The sequence below is a fragment of the Macaca nemestrina genome, chromosome X, assembly GCF_043159975.1.
Source record: "Macaca nemestrina isolate mMacNem1 chromosome X, mMacNem.hap1, whole genome shotgun sequence".
In the NCBI taxonomy this organism is placed as follows: Eukaryota; Metazoa; Chordata; class Mammalia; order Primates; family Cercopithecidae; genus Macaca; species Macaca nemestrina.
The window spans coordinates 143738561-143758013 of NC_092145.1; the positions used below are offsets into that span (position 1 = coordinate 143738561).

Here is a 19453-nt window from a genome sequence, read left to right on the forward strand (position 1 = left end):
GCCCCCTTGTAACCAGGCAGGAAGAACTGGAATACAAGGCCAGAGAACTAGTTAGAAGAGAAAGAAGGTTGCCATCGGCACATTAACGTGGCAACATGAGGGGAATTAGTCACCCCAGCCTAGGCCTACCACCATGCCCAGTAAACACTAATCCCTTATCACCAAGAACCTTCACTTCAAATCCCCTCATCTACATGACTAATTCAGGTTGGCATTTTGCTTTCTGGAACATGGAGTCCAGCCAAACCAAGTTAACAGGCATAAGAAGGAAACCTAAGAACAGAGGAAAGAAAAACACATCAGCCATGAAAACCACAGACACATTAAGAGAATCGGTCTGTTGCTGATTGTTACAATGGGCTGTTAAATCCATTCGAAGTCATTTGTATTACAGAAAAGAGAAGTAACTTGCCCAAGGTCACACAGTTTTGTTGGACTTGGGCAAGCACCTGCCTGGTTTTTTCTGCACTATACCATGAGACCTTCTGATAGCCAATTGCTGCCAAATACCTATGTCCAGCCTAAGCTTGCTCCCAAGCTCCAGACCCATGTAATCTACCAGTTCTTCAACAACTTCTCTGGACTATCTCAAAACCCCAGTTCCTGACATCAAACACTAAACTTGTGATCTTTCCCCAGTGCCAGTGTTTCACCTAGGGCTTCCTAACTCAACAGGTGACACCACCATCCATCTGGTTCCTGAGCCAGGGACTGAGGAATCATGTCCAGTGTTTGAATTCCAGCCCTGCCACTTCCTAGCTGTGAATGTGGGCAAATCAAATAAGGTCTCTAAATCTCAGGTTTTGTCATCTGAAAAATGGGATAACAACACTAATTACTTCATAAGCTAGCTGTGGGCACTGAAAGAGATAATGTCCATAAAATGCCAAACCCATAGGAAATGTCTTTGTATATGTGGTTCCCTCCATCTTCTCACCTGCTCCCGCACTCCCACCCCATCACCTGGGTAACACCTATGTACCCTTCTCATAACTCGAATGTTGCTCCCCCACCAGAAGCCTTCTTTGATCAGCCCCTGCCCCTCAAGGCTAGGTCATACCCCACGCCCATTTTCATCCTCAAAGTATAGTGTAATTCCTACTGATATCCCATATCACAATTATATATTTACTTTGTGGTGGTTTGGTTAATGACCATCTCTCCAGTAGCTCCATGAGGGCAGAAACTGTTAGTGTTATGCCTCATTTCTGTATTCTCAACACAGTGTTCACTAAATATCAGTTGAGTGAAGGGCTCCCAAAGTATGTTTGTCAGCAGAAAAGGGAACGTGGAGATTAGAAGACAAGCCACAGGGTGCCAATCCAAATGAGCATCCATGCCCATGCCATCCAGAGGGCTAAGTAGAAAGGGTCTGGTTAGCCCAGTCACACTGCTGTGAAGCTCAGTATGCACTGGTAGTTTGACTATCATCCTAACCATTCAGGATCTGGCCTCTGTAGACCAGGACACACTCTGTAGGAACCTGCACAGCCACATTTTGCAGAGCTTAGGGATAAATCCCAGTCCTACTGATACCTTTTCTAACGTAAACCTCACTCCACAGTGGGTGTGATTCTCGTGCTTAAAGGCACATATTTTTGTACCACAGGATCTCTAAACACACAGCCAACTACTACATCTGGAGCTCAGCTGAAGAAACAAGTGTCTTTTCCAACTTGGGGATAAAACTGAGCTGTACTGGCCCTGGGAGCAAATGGCATATTGGTTCTCCAATGTGGTACCAATAAGGGATTTTTCAAGAGTATTTTTCACTACACCCAACGTTTCTTTATGTACCAACTCTAGAACCTAGCCTTCTTGTAATATGGGACTCTAATGTAGGCCAAAGTAATGAAAGGAGCAGGTTTTGACATTGGACAGGCCTGGATTCAAATTCTGGCTCTGCCACTGACTAGTTATGAATGAAACCTTAGACCAGCTATTTGACCTCTCTCAACCACAGTCAACTCACTTATACTATTAGAAGCAGCAGTAACTAGATCTTATGGTTGTAGGAAGCATTAAATATAAAAAATAGCCTATGGCTAAATTATTATCTTTAAGAAATTATTTGTACACAGAGTCCCACCTTAGAAGATCAAGTTCTGCACCCTGTCTAACACAGTGCCCCATCCCCAGAAGGTATTCCATGAACCTCAGGATCTTCTTAAGACTTTGTTTATTCTGTTCCAAACTAGCAGCCCACGTCTTTATGGGAGTGTCTGACACCACCCTTCTATTCTGAGTAGAAGTGCCTGTTCAAAAATGTTCCTTCTTCCCGAGTTAGATGACTGAAATGTTATACAAACCGCCCCACTTCCTCTTGTCTTTAGTGTCAAATAGTAAACCTGCACACCCGCGTGCATGTACACACACACACACACACACACACACACACACACAGCCTTCTTTGAGAATATAACTTCCCAGCACAGGACCCAGAGACACTACACAAGGCAACAGCTGCAGACAGAGGACAAAATAAGAGCTCTTTATCCAAAGGAAAACACTGCAGAAAGGGAAGCCGAAATTGTCTAAGCTGTGGTATAGCCAGAAGCTTTTGCCGTATTTCTTTTGTATTTATTACATAAGGAAACAGTAGCTGCTGCCACTTGTACAATAACTGTTCTCTTGGTCTAGACACTGAGAGAGAATACAGAACTACCTCTGCCTTCCAAAAGTTTACCATGTAATTAGAGGCACAAAGCAAATGGAAAACAGTTAACCATGCATTAAATGAGTAATAATAAAGAATAAGGCAGAGACAAGACGGGCTGCTTTAGAAAAAGTGAAGCTCTCCTGAAGGTGGTGGCTAATGACTAGACAGGTGAAGGCAGAGGGACATTTTAGATATACTAAACATCAAGAAGCAGCCTAGTTTATTCTAGAGACACTGAGAAGGCACAGAAACATACACAGTAGAAAAGAATTAGGAATTTATACAAGCAACCAAACTAGACATGCAATATCTGCATGAAGGAGCAGTTTCATATCTTCCTTTCAATGAAAAAAAGGGTCCATCAAAAAGCCATGTCCCCGAAGTCCAAAGCTTGACTGTACTGTCCCATTGGCATAACCCTGCATCATCACTTACCCGGATAAGGGAAGCCTGATGCCGAAGGGGCTTGGTTCCTGGGCCCCCTGATGAGGATCCCTCGGGCTGGACAAGCGGCTGCCTAGCTTCATAAAGAGCTGAAAAGGCAGAAAGGAAAGTCAGCATGGTATGCAAAGATTCCATCCAAAAATTACGACTTCACATTCAAACTGATACAGCCTCTGCTTTTCAAGAAAGAACTGGTAACAGAATCATGAGTATATACTCATAGGGCCATCTAGGACTGACAACCCCTGATTCTCTTTGGCACAATTTCATTAAACAATCTAAAGACATTCAACCAATTCATGATAAGCAGAAAAATATTTACATTGGGTTAAGATTAGGAATAAATTGTGAAGGTGGAACAGTGAGAACTTCAATTGGGATAGAAAGCAACAATAGCTAGAAAAGTGTCATAAGTGTTCAAATTCTAAATATGAGGTAAATTCTATATATCCCCCTATGTAAATGTCTTCCACTGATCATCTACTTCCCCAAGAAGAAAACTAATGTGCATTTTGAACACTAAGAACCAACATTATTTTTGAAAAATAAATCAAACGGAATGTAAAATCATGTAGAGAAAACTACAAAAATGAATATATTTTATATTTATTATTCTACTATTCAATAACCAAACTTTAAAAAAACAATTTTGCTGCCTTTAAAATAACTTTTTAAGCCACAAAAACAAATGTATGTTTTCCCTCCTTTTATTTCCAGAAGACTTAATAATGACCTTACCAATATGGCAGGGAGACAGTTAAACATAACCAGGTAGTATGCAGCTCCAACAGAAAGCAGAAAGGATCACCCAAGTTGAAATTATTTCTCATCTCTATAGGTTAATAGTTCAAGTTTTTGAAAATATATAAATAAGTAAAATGTTTTATTTCTGTAGCTTACTTACAAATAAAATTAGGTAGAGAGCAGAGCAGCCTGTTATGACCTCATGTTTAACACAGTTTGCTCTTTTTAAAATAAAGAAGGTACAACAATAGCACATCAAGAATGATACATCACTCTTGGGCTCACATCTGCTTTTTGTATTTCTTCCTAGTAACCGGAACACAAACGTTACAATGTATTAACACACATTAAAATAGCAAAACAATTGCCTGGCAACCCATTAAGTAGATTTTAAGAACCTGCTACGAATGAATACAAATATAAAAACTGCAAAATAAACAAACATAGAGAGCACATAATCCAAATCTTAAAAAGTAAGTCTCAGCGGATAGGCTGCCATTGTCTTCTGAGAAGTAGGACTTTTAAAATCATTCCGTGTTGATGGAGCACTGAATTAAACCACTAATACCAATTGAGCTCTGCCAAAAGGTTTGAAACACAGTGAACTGTGGCATGGTTAGGGTGATAGCGGTCATGAGCTTTCCTTAGGAAGTGAATCCCACGTGCCTCTGCTTCCCATAAGAGCTTCTACTTCTACTTCCAGGGGAGACACATGGGGGAACAAGCCACCATCTGGCCCTTGGCTTCCATCCCTCACCTACAAGGGCCTTCTCTTGGCAGAGACAAAACTGTCTCATCAGTAGGGCTTGGATGAAGACTCAGCTGCATGGGGGGGCCATTTTTGGAGAGGCAGATTTTCTCTTCCTACTTGTGTGGGAAACCTGGGATGGCCAAGCCTGCCTGTGACTGGAAAGGTGAGTGTCTAAAGCCCATCTGGTCACAAATCTAAGACATGTGCTCTGATCAGCTATATCAGTAATAAAGCCGATATTCAGGCCATCAATTGTCTGACTTCTGGCTCCTTCCTCAATTGGATCTGAATTCAGGAGGTTAAAAAGTAGCTATTACTCAACTCTCTTTCTTCCCAAATGAAACCCCAAGCATGCAATACAATGCAAAACAAATAATTCTTTGATCCCCTTACAAGAGGTTTAATAAGAACTGGAAGTACCATCTTTCTCCAAGGAGAGGTGTTAAAAAAAAAAAAAAAAAAAAAACCTAAAGATTTCATCACTCTGAAGTGAATGAACTACTGATACAACAATACACATAAATTTCAACCATTACGCTGAAGGAAAGGTGGCAAACATTTATGAGTACAGTCAGTCATTCTGTGTGTTTTCATTCGTATGAAGTTCTGGAAGAAGCAAAACTAATGATAGTGATGAAAATCAGAACAGTGACTGCATTAGGGGGCAGGGAGTGACTGGAGAGGGTCATCTCTGGCATAATGGATATGTTCAATTATTGATCGAAGTGGTAGCTACATGGGCCTCTCCATTTGCTAAAACTCAAGTTGAAGATTTAAAACATGTGCATGGCCAGGCACTGTGGCTCACACCTGTAATCCCAGTACTTTGGGAGGACAAGGAGAGCAGATCGCTTGAGTCCAGGGGTTCGAGACTAGCCTGGGCAACATGGCGAAACACTATCTCTACAAAAAATACAAAAAGAAAATTAGCCCGGTGTAGTGGCACATGTCTGTAATCCCAGCAACTCAGGAGGCTGAGGAGGGAGGATCACCCAAACCTAGGAGATCAAGGCTACAGTGTGCCGTGATCGCACCAGTGCACTCCAGCCTGAGTGACAAAGTGAGACTCTGTCTCAAAAATAAACAAGTAAAATGTGTACATTTTATCATATGTATACTTTACCTCACTTTTTAAAAAGTATGAAAAGAAATGAAGGCATGGACAGCTTTGGCACAGGCTGCTGAGAGTCAAGAAAGATGGAGAGAAGCAAGCTGCTTCATTACCACTGGGCGAATGGAAGCCCAATTTGTATGGAATGAGGAGGGAATGGGACATTAAGTAGGAGGTACAGAAACGTTTTATAATGAATACCAAAGTAGAACTTGCTGACAGGCTGACTCAGTAGAACAAAAACAGTTTGACCTGTGAATTGAAAACCAACTTCCAAACCCCAAATAAGATTAGAAATAGGAAAAAAAAAAAAAAAAAAAAAAAACCCACTCCTGAAAATAGGGAAATCAGACAGGGGAAACTATAAGAGGAAAATGAAGAATTCTCAATTCCATTTAGTTTCTAACCCCACTGCGATATTCAAGTTACAGGACAGTGATTTTTTTGTTACCATCCATTATCAACATCATCTTGCACGTGCATAGGACTTTACTCACATTCTCACTTGATCCTCTAATACCCCTCTAGAATACTGTTACTCCATTATGAGAGAGAAAAGGTAATCGTGGTTCAGAGATGTTCAATGGTCTGCCCAGTCCTACAGCTAGTCACAGAAACCCACAAACCTTCTGCTTCCAATCAAAAGCTATTGCCACTATGCCACGCCTGCTTCTCTCTGCAAGATTACAGCCTCTCTTTATTCAGCCTAGCACGCAGTTTTATTTCTGTGTCCCTCTAAAAGTCACCACTATTTTTAATGCAGTAAAAAACCTGCAGAAACTGGGTCATTTGGTGCCACCGCCCACAAAATAAAATGGGGGGTGGGGCAGTTTCAGATATCCAATTCTAGAATATCTTTAAATTGGTCATATCTTAAACTAGGAGTCTGAACCCCAGGAGGACAAGATGCTGCAGTGAATTTCCAGTGCTTTAGGTACTGCAACCTGAGCAGCGAACTCTGCAAGTCATCCTCAGAACTAACGTATTTTACTACCTAACGAGGCCAGCAGAGCATAAATGTGAGCAAGGAGGCAACCCCACAACTGTGCATGCTACATACCCCTCAGCAAAATGCTACCCCTAGCATTTCCTTTATCCTTATTCCAAAGCATATTTTCATTTATGTGCTCAGTCTTCAAAGACTGGATCAACTCTTTTGCTTTTGCGGTTATATTTCTTAAGAAATTTCATTAAAGCAGTTACTATATAAATATCTTCAGTGTGTTTGCAGAAAGGAATAACAATTCCAAAAAAATACAAGCCCTTAACATGGTATGTTCTACTCAATAAAATCTGTGTATGAAAGATTAAATCATCTTGTTGTTTAAAAGTCTAAAGATGAACTAATTTCTAGGACAGGAGACGAAACATTACTCAAATATATTTAAATCCATTTTTTAAAAAAACCTTGCTTGAGAATATAAAATTAAATTGAGCCATGTTTCCAAAGACAGGGGTAATTAAATCAGGAAATTAAGCAGCTTGAAGCATCACTGACTGGTAAATTAAGGAGTCTCTAAGACACTGCCTGGGACAGCTGGCCCCCAGGTCGCCTCTTACCTGGATGCATCTGTTCTGCGCTGCTCCGCAGTTTGCTGTAGCCATGGCTCAAGGGCACCCTCTGGTAATGAGGCGGGGAAGAAGGAGGGGAGGCGAGGGGTGACATCGTGGGAGACTGTGTTTCCTGCTTCAAAGAACCAGATCAGAGTTCAGAGGCGATCACTCAAGCCTGGCGTTCTGAGCTGCAGTCAGGAAGCATAACGCAACTCTACTGCTGGTGACCCAGCTGGTTTAACAAATGGGGGGAAATGTTTTCTCAAAAATGCAGCATGGTTAAACAGCAGTGTCTGAGCATTCAAAAAGTCTCCCAGAGAATAAAATCTCATCAGTGCTGAGTTACCTAAATTACTAAAAGCAGCCTGAAACACTTTTGGTTATTCCAATAATATTTTCCTTTGGAAAATGAAAGACACTGATCACACGAAATAACACTCATACCTACTCCCAACTATGATCTCTCTGTGGATAGACTTCATTTTCGTTCATTAATAAATTTATTTCCTGGATTTACACTTATCAAGTCTTCCAGCAAATGTGAATATTAAAATATATATTTCTAAATGATTAATACTTAATATTCTTGGAGCTTACTATGTCAAAGTAAAATGCTAGCTTTTTTTTTTTTAACAGCGAGAGACTGCAAAACAATTCATTATAGGTAAACCATTCCAACCAGCTTACTCCCAAACACTAAGATGAAATATTAACAAGCTACAATTTGAATCTCAATTCAAATATGAACCTGATGTAGAACCCTAGGCAAAGTAAGCAACCTTATCTGCTGCTGGGTTTCCTCTTTTTAAAAAAAAAAAAAACTTTATTAGTAGACTGGTAACTTTGGAGTATTCAAGTAACAAAAAAACAGTGCTTTTTGAGACAGGGTCTTGTTCTGTCACCCAGGCTGCGGCACAGTGGCATGATCATAGCTCACTGCAGCCTTGACTTCCTGGGCTCAAGCAATCCTCCCACTTCAGCCTCCCCAGTAGCTGAGACTACAGGCATGCACCACCACACACAGCTAATTTTTTTTTTTTTTTTTTTTTTTTTTAGAAATGAGATCTTGCTATGTTGTCCAAGCTGGTCTTGAATTCCTGGGCTCAAGCAATCCTCCTGCTTCGGCCTCCCAAAGTGCTGGGATTACAGGCGTGAGCCACTGCACCCAGCCAAAACAATGCTTTTTATCAACACACAGACTATATATATATAGGCTCCCTTAGTCTAAAGAAAAACATGTAATCTGAAATACTGATCAAATACTCTTCTTCAAAACAAAAGCAACATATTTGCTCTAAAGCATAAGCTCACACCCATAGACTGGGTGGGGCATGCATAAACTCAGCCTGAAGTGAAAGGATATATTCTCATTCACAAAGTCAGGGACTGGGCCTGGAAATTTCGCAGGCCATCAACCACTGTGGGACAGTGGACCCTCATTCCTCTCCAAATGCTGGTGGGAAAATATGCCAAAGAATACTGACTGAAAATTCCTCTACCTCCTCCATTTTAAATATATCCCTGAAGAACTGGTTTAAAATGTGTCAGAATTATGAAAGTGACAGTACATGGAATTGTTTAACAGGATGTGCTACACCTCCCCTAACTATCCACATAAAACTTCTGTAGCAACACCTCATCTATACAACATCACAGGTTAAGTCACAGAAGTTAGTTTTCCAACATAATCGTTTAATATTCATTGCATTTTAAAAACATTTTCATTCTAGTCTTCCTTTTTTTTTTTTTTTTTTTTTTTGAGACACAGTCTTGCTCTGTGGCCCAGGCTAGAGTGCAGTGATGTGATCTCGGCTCACTGCAACCTCCGCCTCCCGGATTCAAGCCATTCTCCTGCCTCGGCCTTCCAAGTAGCTGGGACAACAGGTGCATGCCACCACGCCTGGCTAATTTTTGTATTTTTAGTAGAGACAGGGTTTCGCCATGTTGGCCAGGCTGGTCTTGAACTCCTGACCTCTTGTGATAAACCCACCTTGGCCTCCTAAGTGCTGGGATTACAGGCGTGAGCCACCGTGCCCAGCCTCAAGTGTTCCTATGATATAATAAATGTATTTACCTTATAGAAGACACTATGTTGAACATAATTTGACTTCTCTGCATGATTCAGTATCTTTGCTGGAAGTATCTTGTAGCTTGATGCCTGCAGGGTACACTAATGTGTAGACTATTTACTTCTTCTGGATAGGCCCACTCTTCTGAGATTTTTTTTTTTTTTTTTTTGAGACGGAGTCTCACGCTGTTGCCCAGGCTGGAGTGCAGTGGCGCGATCTCGGCTCACTGCAAGCTCCGCCTCCCGGGTTCCCGCCATTCTCCTGCCTCAGCCTCCTGAGTAGCTGGGACTACAGGCGCCCGCCACCGCGCCCGGCTAATTTTTTTGTATTTTTAGTAGAGACGGGGTTTCACTGTGGTCTCGATCTCCTGACCTTGTGATCCGCCCGCCTCGGCCTCCCAAAGTGCTGGGATTACAGGCTTGAGCCACCGCGCCCGGCCTCTTCTGAGATTTTATACTGTTGTCTCCACCAATCATCATCTGACTATTGCAATTAGTAGTCTAATTTTAACAGCCTATCCTCCCTATTCTGGTTCCAAACCTGCTAAATGGGTAATGGCAGCATTTCCCAAGATAGTATTCCAAATATGTTCCGCAAGAAAGAATTTCCTGGTGAAAAAAGTTTAGTAAACACAGATTTCCAGGTATCTTCACTACAGAACTTCTCAGGGCCTTTACCGTGCTAATGTGCTCTACAAATTTCCAAGACTAAGGATTTAGTTCTTCCCTCAACAAGGGAATATGAAGCAGCATTCTCCAAACACATTTATTATAATAGGAGAAATCTTTTCCACAGACTTCTTTTTGTAGAAGAGAACCCATTAAAAACTCCTGGAAGTTACATTTCCAAGAATCCATTTAGAAAACCACCGACCTAGTGAAATCAATAAATGTATTAAATTGGTAGCCTTATTTTAGACACAATTCTACTTTAAAGTAGGCTCTAAAGGGCCTTTAAGTGGCTGGTGGTGATTCATATGTGTCAGTCTCTCTTTCTTGCTAAGAGAAAACTTTACTGGCTCACTTCCAAGTCTGTAATTGGGTTCCAGATGATGAGATTTGCTGGAAGCTGAACAGTAGATACGAGGCCCTGCTACATGCGGTTTCATGGTCAGAATCAAATGAACATGTCTGATTAAACTGTTTACCTGTTTATCCTCATCGTCCATTCTTTTGAAAGAATTTTTTTCTGTAGTTAAATATGGAATCTGAACCTTAGTTCCATGCAGCTCAGCTGGATTCCCAAATCGTATCTCACCATCATTCTTTGACATCATAAAGCGAGGCAGAGGCAATTCTTTAGGACCAGAAATCAGAGAAGCTCCAGTCAGACTTTATTTAAAAACTGCAAAAAAGGGGAACTCGATGGCCAAAAGATGAATCATTTTTGAGGAAAAATTCCAGAGCACTAAATATAAATTTAGATTTAGAAACAATGAGTACTCCTATAATAATGTCATGATTTTTAAAATGCTATAGTTTAACCAAAGTATTCTGGTTTAACATTTTTCAATGTTGCCAAATCGCAGAATAAATTCAGATTTGGGACTGATCTCCCATTTCATCCTTCAGTTCAACAACCAAGAAAAAGGATATGACATTGCATAATACAATAATAAATGACAAATGGTGGCAGGTAAAATTCACATAGTACTTAAATATGCCAGGCACAGTATGAAAGATTTCCAAATATTAACTCATTTAATCCTCGCAACAACTCTGTACGATGAACTCTGTACTATCATTACCACCCCCACCATTACAAAAGTGGAAACAGTCATAAAGGAGCTAAGTAATGTCCCCAAGATCACACAATTCATCTGTGGCAGAGCCAAGGTTTGAATGAAGGCAAGCTGGTTCTTAACCAGTGCTCTACAGAAAGGTCCCTTGTTTCTAGGGCAAACGTAGTGGGTAGAACAGTTTCTCACACTATGTAATTCTTTAAGGAATTTTCACATCCAATCTCTGGTTGTCTTTTCATAATGGAATAAGGAAAACAATATCAAGACAGAGCAATCAATCTATCATTCAGCCACAATATCAAGTCAGAGCAATCAATCTATCATTCAGCCACATTCTACTGTCAAAACCATTAGCCACTCAAAATGCTACAAAGAGTTGAAATGCAACGGTCTGGTATATTTACTTATCTTTCAAAATTCTAACAAAACTATTCTGAAAGCGGAAATGATACTTTGGCACACTTCTAGTTCTCAGCACATCAAATCACACACAATCACGTAGCACAAAACCCTACAAAAATGGGGACACTATGGATTATGCATAATGATTTGCATCTGTATCCATTGTTCAGGATAATACTCATCAGTGTGCCTTTGCACTTCCATCATCTCTCTATTCCAAAAACACAGCTGTACTTTCAATGATTGATGCTGTGCTAAGGCCAGAAAACATCTTAGCAACAGCAAGCAAGTATCCTAGAGCTCCCCAGGCAAAGAAGGCCCCTGGTTCTCTAACATCCACATGATGTTTATTTTTAGTTGCTATGTCCACATTTGATTCAAAGAAGCAGGTGGCCGGGCACAGTGGCTCACTCACGCCTATAATCCCAGCACTTCGGGAGGCGAAGGCGGGTGGATCTCCTGAGGTCAGGAGTTCGAAACTAGCCTGGCCAACCTGGTAAAACCCGGTCTCTACTAAAAATACCAAAAATTAGCCAGGTGTGGCGGCAGGCGCCTGTAATCCCAGCTACTCGGGAGGCTGAGGCAGGAGAATTGCTTAAACCCAGGAGGCAGAGGTTGCAGTGAGCCAAGATCATGCCACTACACTCCAGCCTGGGCAACAAGAGCAAAATTCTGTCCCAGAGAAAAAAAAAAAAAAAAAGGAACAGGCAATATGACAAACCCCTGTGTGATCAATCAGCCAAGGACCCAAGAGACATAAATAGAGTAACCAATCTTAATGTTTCCCAATCTCAGGCAGCTCTCCAGTACTCAAAGCAGGAATGGGCTTCGAAAGCAAAAAAGCAAGAGAAAAGAAAATCTAGATTCTTAGTAAATCAAATATAAGCTAATACTATGGTTTAGGTCTCAGGTATGTGCTCCAGCTCGGTCTGGAAAAAGGATCTAAAAAGATGAAACAAGATCACATAAAATAATTTGCACCCTGATCTGCCCATAAGAGGATGACTCTACTTCCAAGTACTTCTTGAGGGAGAAAAGAAATAAATGCTCAGTATTTATAAGCTCCCTGACCAGTGTCTTACTGGCAATTCAACAGATACCTCCAAGGAGCAATGGAATACACTAACTGAATTATGAATATCAATTAATAGGACTTAAGTAGGGCTCTCAGATATCGTCTAGGACACTATCACTTCACACATTCTTCCACCCTGTCTATGACACTTATTTAGAACTATGTGCCTAGAAAACCACCTCTCTACCCCAGACAGCCACCAAACAGCAAAAGACAAAATACAGCTGAATTTATCTCATACTTTATTTGGTCATGTGGTTCTAAGCAACTCTAACTTAACAGAATTGTAACCATACATAATAATATTCTTATCATGGAAAACTTTCATGAAGGTGCCATTTCCCTTAAACTGATGCAAGCTTTTAAGAAGTGAAAGGTAAAAGTAGCTTGTAAATTTTCAGTCTGAATTTTTTTTTTTTTGGTTTTTGGTTTTTGTTTTTTTGAGACAAAGTCTGTCTCTCAGACTAAAGTGCAGTGGCACTAACATAGTTCATTGCAGCCTTGAACTCCCAGACTCAACTGATCCTCCTGCCTCAGCCTCCCGAGTAGCTGGGACTACAGGTGCTTGCCACCATGCTGGCTAATTTCTTTTTTTATTTTTCATAGAGATGGGGTCTTGCTATATTGCCCAGACAGGTCTCAAATTCCTGAGCTCAAGCAATCCTCCCGCCTTGGCCTCCTAAAGTGCTGGGATTACAGGCATGAGTCACCATACTCAGATTAGTGTTCTTCCTAGTCACACGTATACAAAATTTGATAGTGAAACGTTGAAAAAATTAATCAATAAAGTATCTGCTATACAATGATTCTGTCAAGAAGAAGGTCTATTTATAGTCATTGGTTAGAATCTTGTCTCCCAAACTGAATTGAATTAACACACAGCAAACAAAGTAAGAGTTCAAACTAAATGTTCAGAGGGTCTGAAGAGACAATGAGAGTGGCCATCCAAGATGACAATTTGTTTCATAATGGTATCTTAGGTTACATTCTTTGAACATAGAAATGCTTTGTATATTAAATATAAATGACTATTTTTCCCTTCCATAAAGAAAATTATGCCTGCTCCTTTTTAAACACTTGACCCTCTACAAAAGAGAAAAATCCTTTGTTTTCCCATATTTGATAGAGATACAGATATATTAGGAATACTTTAGGCTGAGAGTGGTGGCTCATGCCTGTAATCCCAGCACTTTGGGAGACCGAGGTGGGAGGATCGCTTGAGCCTAGCAGTTTGAGACCAGCCTGGACAACACAGTAAGACACCATCTGTTAAAAAAAAAAATTAAAAAATCAGCTAGGCATGGTGGCATATGCCTGTAGTCCCAGCTACTCAGGAGCCTGAGGCAGGAAGATCACTTGAGTCCAAGAGTTCAAGGCTGCATCATGTCACTGCACTCCAGCCTGGGTGACCCTGTCACTCAAAAAAGAAAAGAAAAAAAGAAATACCTCAATTTCCTCAATCCATTAGAAAAAATGTAAACAGCATAAATGCAATAATAAATGGCAAGTGACATTGAGCCTCTTTAGCTAGACAATACGGAGGGGAGGGTACTGGGAAGAGAACTCATGTTCCATCAAAATGGCAGCAGCTGTTCACAGTGTTTCAACATTATCTGCCAAAAAAGAATGAGCCACATTTTTTTTAAAAAAGGAAGTGAAATAAGCTGGTCACGAAAAGACAGGTACTGTGTGGTTTCACTTATATGAGGCATCAAGAGTAGTCAAACTCATGGAAGCAGAAAGTAGATGGGCAGGCCAGGTGCAGTGGTTCATGCTTGTAATCCCAGCACTTTGGGAGGCTGAGGTGGGCGGATCACTTGAGGCCAGGAGTTCAAGACCAGCCTGGCCAACATGACAAAACCCCATCTCTACTAAAAATACAAAAATTAGCTAGGTGTAGTGGTGCATGTGCCTGTAATCCCAGCTACTCGGGAGGCTGAGGCACAAGAATCTCTTGAGCCTGGGAGGCGGAGGTAGCAGTAAGCCATGATCGCGTTACTGTACTCACAAAAAAAAAAAAAAAAAAAAATAGTCAGTTGCCAAGAACTGGGTAGGAAAAAGAAAATGGGAAGGTGTTTAATGAATATTAATGAATACAGAGTTTCCATTTTGTAAGGTGAAGTGAAAAAGAAAATGGGAAGGTGTTTAATGAATATTAATGAATACAGAGTTTCCATTTTGTAAGGTGAAGTGAAAAGGTTCTAGAAACTAGTTACACAACAATGTGACCATATTTACATATTGCTGAATTATACATTTAAAATGGTTAAGATGGGAAATTTTATTTGTATTTTATCACAATTAAAAAATTTCTATGTCAAAACATTTTTAATGGCAAAATTTTAATAATCTATTTTAATCCAGTATTATCATTTCAACATGCAATCAACATTAAAAACTATTAATGAAATATTTTACATTATTTTTTCATATTAAGCCTTCAAACTCCCATGTATATTTTACCCTCCTTGCATACCTCAATTCGTACTTGTCACATTTTATGTGCTCAATAGCCACATGCAGCTACTGGCTACCATACTGAAACAGCACAGCTCTAGTTGATAGTTGCTACATCAGAATGTGAGCCATTGTGGCCAGAAATCTGTATTTTATTATTATTATAATGTTAAATGTAAGCAGCTAATTGATTTCTTTTTAAATTATGTAAAGAATATTCTGTATGGTGGGATGATTTATAGGGAACTGTAAGTGTTCCACTTGAAGAATTTTGACAAATATATATACACAAACATATATATATATATATATATATATATCTCCCTGTAACCAACACTCAAATTCCCAAATTAAGATACAGAATTTTCCTTCATGTTCCTTTCCAGTAATCACCTCCCTTTGCTCCACCCAGCAACCTCTGTACTAATTTCTATACTTGCAGATTATCTTTGCCATTATGGAACTTCATAAATTGAATCATACTGTATTTGTTCCTGTGACTAGCTTCTTTTACAACCTTTTTATCTGTGATAATCACCCAATGCATTGCACACATAATTCATTCTTTTTCATTGCTATGGAGCAATCCACTTTTAAGAATATATTGAGCCGGGAGCAGTAGCTCACACCAGTAATCCCAGCACTTTGGGAGGCCGAGGTAGGCAGATTGTTTGAGCTCAGAAGTTCAAGACCAGTGTGGGCAACATGGCGAAACCCCATCTCTACAAAAAATACAAAAATTAGCCAGGTGTGGTGGCGCACACCTATAGTCCCAGCTACTCAGGAGGCTGAGGTGGGAGGATGGTTTGAGCCTGGAAGGTGGAGGTTGCAGTGAATCGAAATGGTGCCACTACACTCCAGTCTAGGTGACAGAGCAAGACCCTGTTTCAAGAAAAAAAAAAAAAAGAATATATTGAAAATTTTAATCCATTATCCTGTGATAAACATTTGGGTTGTTTCCAGTGTGGGGCCATTGTAAATAAAGCTGCTGTGAAATTCTTATAAATGTTTTTTGATGGACATGAATTTATTTATCTTGGGTGTATACCTAAGAACCAAATCTAGTCTGCTGCCTATTTCTGTACATCCCGCAAGTACAATGTTTGAGTATTTGCCAAAAAACAAAAAACAAAAGAAAAATATTTCATGATGTAAACATTATATGAAATTCAAATGTCAGTCCAGGCGCAGTGGCTCACCCCTGTAATCCCAGCACTTTGGGAGACCAAGGCGGGCAGATCATTTGAGGTCAGGAGTTTGAGACTAACCTGACCAACATGGTGAAACCCCATCTCTACTAAAATACAAAAACTAGCCAGGCATGGTAGCACAGGCCTGTAGTCCCAGCTACTTTGGGAGGCTGAGGCAGGAGAATAGCTTGAACATGGAAGGCGGAGGTGGCAGTGAGCTGAGATCATGCCTCTGCAGCACTCCATCCTGGGTGACAAGAGTGAGACTCTGTCTCAAAAATAAAAAATAAAAAAATTTTAAAAATTCAAATTTCTGTGTTTATAAATAAAGTTTTATTAGCACACAGCCATGCTCCTCTGTTTACACGTTGTCCATGGCTACTTTCATACTACAACAACAGAGTTGAGTAGTTGTAACCAAAATCATACTGCCCACAAAATCTATCTGACCCTTTATAGAAAAAGGTTGCTGACCCTCGTCTTACAGAATTCAAGGTTGAAGTGAAATGTGGTCCTACTAAATCAATAAGGTTGCATTTAACAGAAAATATTTTAGTGTTTGAAGCCTTTTATTTAAATCATTTAATTAAAAATTCAGTTTCTCAGTCACACTAGCCACACTGCCACACTTCAAATGCTCAATAGCCACACATGGCAAGTGGCTACCATATTAAATAACATAGTTGTAGATGCTTTTCTACAATGTTTGATAAGGGATTCCCTGATTTTGTGCTTACAACAACTCTATAAGGCAGGTGTTACTGGTATATCTTTTCTTCCAGTGAGTCATTTGAAACAGAGAAATTAAGAAACTTGCCTGAGGCCACACAAATAAAAGGTAATGAAGGAAAGATTCATAATGAGGTAGCCTATTGCTAGGACCTACATTCCCAGACACAAGGCTATATTGCCATCCTGAACATTAAAATTCTTTCTAGTACAGATTTGAACATTTAGCATGAAACTGTGGCATTTCAGAAAATAATCTAGAGAAAACCTGCTCAAATGTCTGCATTTTGCAGTTAAGGAAATAAGCCCAGGAAAGGGAGAGCAAGACTTGTCTTAGTCATGTAGCAATATAGTGGCAGAGCTATGACCATAACAAAAATTCTTGACTCCTGACTCCTGGCTCCCTTCTCTCCCACTACATTTTCTTACCTATTCACTTATACCAGCTACTTATAGGTTAACAAAGAATTATGACAACAATGTTCTACAATTCCAAAGTGAAACCATCCCTACACATTTTCCTGAAGTTACTTTGGGGGAAAGCAAAAAACAAAAAAACATCAGGCCAGTCTTATCAACCCAGGCCTGAGTAATCAAAGCCATCTAGTCTCCTATTATCCTCCTATCTACCCATTGATCTGAAATACCTCTTGTCAATTAGGAAACGGGTAGGTAATAGCTAGATGGTGGGGTGGAGGTTACAATGGGAAGGGTGATCCTGTAAATTTGTGGCAGCGGAGGATGGTGGATAAGTTAAATTTCCTGGCCATACCAAGGGTAGAACCCCAGGAGTGAGTTAGGAGGTCCACAATCCACTGGGCTCTGCTGCTAACAAGCAGCATCCCCTTTATTTTGCCTCTTTGGGCTTCAATTTCTCCACTATGTCTCTTCCAACTTACATCCTCTATATCCATCCCATACATTACATTTCTCTAGAAGAAGGGCTCTTCACTGGGCTCCATGAACCAGCTCTAGGGGTCCAGAAACTCCGTTGACATTGAAGGCAACATTTTTTACAATGTTTTATTTTAATGTCAATGTGTATTTTCCTGCTAAGATCCAGAGCTTTTACTAGATTGTCAAAGAATCCCACAACAAAGATTTTTACAAATAAGGTGGGAATCCACAGCTCAGAAGGTTGGGGAGAACCTTTGGGAAGGAGCAACAATAGAGCTAACGACAGGGGTATGGGGTAGAGGGACAGACCCCTAGAAAACACAAGTGCCCAGCCATACAGTCAGTGAACCTGCATAGGTGAACTTTGTCCAAAGCAGCTCTGTGTCCCTGTAGCAGGGCTGAGAGAGGGTGTAAAGGAAATCGACAAAGGAACACTGAGGGAAAAAAAGCAAAGGGGGATTGGGTTGGACATTAGTCAGAAAGGATGAGCTGACCTTAGCTTGAGACATCCCAAGATAGTATTCAGTGCTCAAAATACAGAGACACTGTGTGGACGCGCACACACACCACACACACATCACACACACACACACACACACACACACAGAGCCAGCTACAACCTTACCTCCTGGGTTTCTTTCTTTACGCTTGGGCTTCCTATCCTGTCTTTTCTATGAATTACCAAACTGGTTGTCACACTCAAAAGATTTCTCTCCTAGCCCTAAGAGATAGGGAGGGTTTGTCAAATAGGCAAAGCACAGGGACCCCCACCCTCAATTCAACCAGAGAATATTTGCTTTTATTTTTCCTTGAATAAAATAATTCTCATTTGAAAACAAAAGCCACAGAAATAGGACTCAATTCTACAAAATCCTTCTACCTTTCTTGTATGATTAAAAAAAAAAAAAAAAAAAAAAAAAAAAACTAGAGCACAGCAGGATTAGAGTTCCTAAGTCTTGATACTTATTTTACAGTAGGCTTTCTCAGTCTCAACATTACTGGCATTTTAGACTAGATAAGTTTGTTGTTGTTGGAAGAGGGGGTCCTGTCCTCTGCAGTGTAGGGTGTTGAGCAGCATCCCTGGCCTCTACCGGCTAAATGCCAGGCAGTCCCCCTCCGCAGCTGGGACAACCAAAAATGTCTCCTCACATTGCCAAAAGTCCCTAAAGGGACGAAATCACCTAGGTTGAGAACAACTGTTTTGCAGATAAGGGAGGAGTCAAAGGGAATTCAATGATTTGCCTCAGTATCTTCTTGGCAGTAGAATCGTGACCACAATAGTGGCTCACAAATTTTGGGATTTCACAAAATCGGAAAAATCTCTCCCCCAGCAACAACAACAAAAGAAATGAAGAAAGCCAACACAGAGTTACCAACATTCTATCTCGTCAAGAATTTTACCCCAAACTATTACCCATTATCAATTTCACAAAGGACATTTAACAAGAGGAACCAAAAAAAAAACCCCAATCTTAGATTTGAATACATTTAGTTTTATAAATAACTCATCCTTTTGTCCTAATTCTCTCTCCTTCCACTGCAAACTGTACCAGACTGCAACCAGACCATAAACCAGTTTGGGGAACACAGCCCCAAAGACCACATGAATCATGTCATTGCACCATCAGAG

At 40.4% G+C, this 19453-nt stretch overlaps 1 protein-coding gene across 9 annotated transcripts in view; it reads right to left on the reverse strand.

The window, feature by feature from the left end:
- The window catches only part of LOC105478175 (RALBP1 associated Eps domain containing 2), a 195528-nt gene that overhangs the window by 112825 nt on the left and 63250 nt on the right, over positions 1 to 19453 (reverse strand). For 6 of the 9 annotated variants that reach the window (XM_011735230.3, XM_011735235.3, XM_011735237.3 and 3 more), the window contains exons 3-5: positions 10480 to 10628; positions 7270 to 7396; positions 3095 to 3192 (exon numbers count right to left, since the gene is read on the reverse strand). In XM_011735230.3, coding sequence (XP_011733532.2) covers positions 3095 to 3192; positions 7270 to 7396; positions 10480 to 10628 — 374 coding nt within the window. The remainder of the gene's footprint in view (positions 1 to 3094; positions 3193 to 7269; positions 7397 to 10479; positions 10629 to 19453) is intronic. The other 3 variants (XM_011735231.3, XM_011735236.3, XM_011735234.3) reach the window with 1 other exon arrangement.